The 1,787-nt window shown below is 44.6% G+C and overlaps 1 protein-coding gene across 1 annotated transcript in view; it reads left to right on the top strand.

Annotated features, from left to right (window-relative positions):
* The window catches only part of nup62l (nucleoporin 62 like), a 2,881-nt gene extending 1,483 nt beyond the window's left edge, over nucleotides 1-1,398 (top strand). Inside the window, exons 2-3 of the mRNA XM_020596392.1 lie at nucleotides 22-891; nucleotides 988-1,398. Coding sequence (XP_020452048.1) covers nucleotides 22-891; nucleotides 988-1,146 — 1,029 coding nt within the window. The 3' untranslated portion in view covers nucleotides 1,147-1,398. The remainder of the gene's footprint in view (nucleotides 1-21; nucleotides 892-987) is intronic.
* The last annotated feature ends 389 nt before the right edge of the window (nucleotides 1,399-1,787 follow it).

Genomic DNA, 1,787 nt, shown 5'->3' with positions numbered 1-1,787 from the left:
CCCCCCCCCCTAGCCCCCCACCCCCACCCAGCCTCCACTGCTGCAGCCATAACAGGGCAGGGTGGAGGATTTTCTTTTGGGATTAAACCTTCATCGACCCCAGCCCCTCCTGCATCCACCCAGCCAGCCCCAGCTTCAGGTCCCTCTCTGTTTGCTTCACCGATCCCTACTCCTGCTTCTCTGGCCACTGCAGCGGGTACAGGCTTTACTTTGGGTGCACCTTCAAATGCAGCTGCTAGCATAGGTGCTACCACAACCACAGCAGGTAGTGGTCTGGCGTTTATGCTCAAACCTCCAGGGTCAGCTACCTCCATCTCTGCACCTGCCTCTACTGCTACAAGCACAGCTGTCGCAACAGTTGCTGCTACGGGCTTTACACTGGGACTCAAACCTGTGTCTGGCACAACCGCCACAACGACTGCTACAGCCACCACAATCACTACAGCCACTGCTCCTCCAGTGATGACCTATGCCCAGTTAGAGGGTCTCATTAACAAGTGGAGTCTTGAGCTCGAAGACCAAGAGAGACATTTTTTACAGCAGGCAACTCAGGTGAACGCCTGGGACCGCATGCTGGTGGAGAACGGTGAGAAGATCACAGCCCTGCACAAGGAGATGGAGAAGGTGAAACTAGATCAGAGGAGGCTAAACCAGGAGCTGGATTTCATCCTCTCCCAACAGAAGGAGTTGGAGGACTTACTTTGCCCTCTTGAGGAGTCAGTGAAAGAGCAGAGCGGGACCATCTACATGCAGAATGCAGATGAGGAGCGTGAAAGAACATACAAGCTCGCAGAAAACGTGGATGCTCAGCTGAAGAGGATGTCGCAGGACCTGAAGGAGATCATCGAGCACCTGAACACGTCCAGCGGCCCAGCAGACACCAGCGATCCGGTAAGATGACGCCTAACACTTTAGATATTGTAACACCTGCCATGACATATATTTTTTTGGTGCTTTAATATAATCCTTTCTTATTTCTTCTTTTAGCTTCAACAGATCTGTAAAATCCTCAACGCCCACATGGATTCACTCCAGTGGATCGATCAGAATTCTGTTCTCCTGCAGAGACGGGTGGAGGAAGTGTCCAAACTGTGTGATAACCAGCGCAAGGAGCAGGAGAAAACCTTCCGTTTAACATTTGACTGATCTGCAGCAAATATGTTGGCCTCTATGTTGACAGTGCTAATTAGAAATTATTTTTGTAGCCATAAATGGGCACATCTTTTTAGGGGTCAAGATGTTTTGGGCTTGCATTCAGTTCCTGTTAATCATATTTTCCCTCAAATGTTTGGAGCTTTTGATTGATTAACATTATCATTGTGATAGCATTTATATAGAGTATTGAAAATCAGTTCTCCCATGTAAATGCCATGCTTGTTCTATATACTATCATTAAATAAACCTTTGGATTAAAGTTCTGCTTTATTGTTTAGTAAATAAGATACACAAACATCACTGCCATCTACTTCAGTGGTACTCTTAGTCCCAGAAGTATACACCTTAATGTACCTGTGAGATTTTAATTACATCTGCTGAAAATATATCAAAAGAACAAATTGCACATAGTTTAAATTTTTATATAGTGCAGCTGATCAACAGAAAATGTATCAGCATAAAATATCAGATTAAACAGGGAAACTGACTAGTTGCAGTCCTGCTCTTATATCAACCACATTAATGGTAATTAAATGCAATAGCAGCAATCACTTTTTAAGCATTTTATTTAACAGTTCATCAAGTAACACATTCACTTTGATTTCAAGCTATAAAACATTACTTTTCACCAT

The sequence above is a fragment of the Monopterus albus genome, unplaced genomic scaffold (genome assembly GCF_001952655.1).
Source record: "Monopterus albus unplaced genomic scaffold, M_albus_1.0 scaffold30.1, whole genome shotgun sequence".
Taxonomy (NCBI): Eukaryota; Metazoa; Chordata; class Actinopteri; order Synbranchiformes; family Synbranchidae; genus Monopterus; species Monopterus albus.
This window is presented reverse-complemented; position numbering and strand designations above follow the sequence as displayed.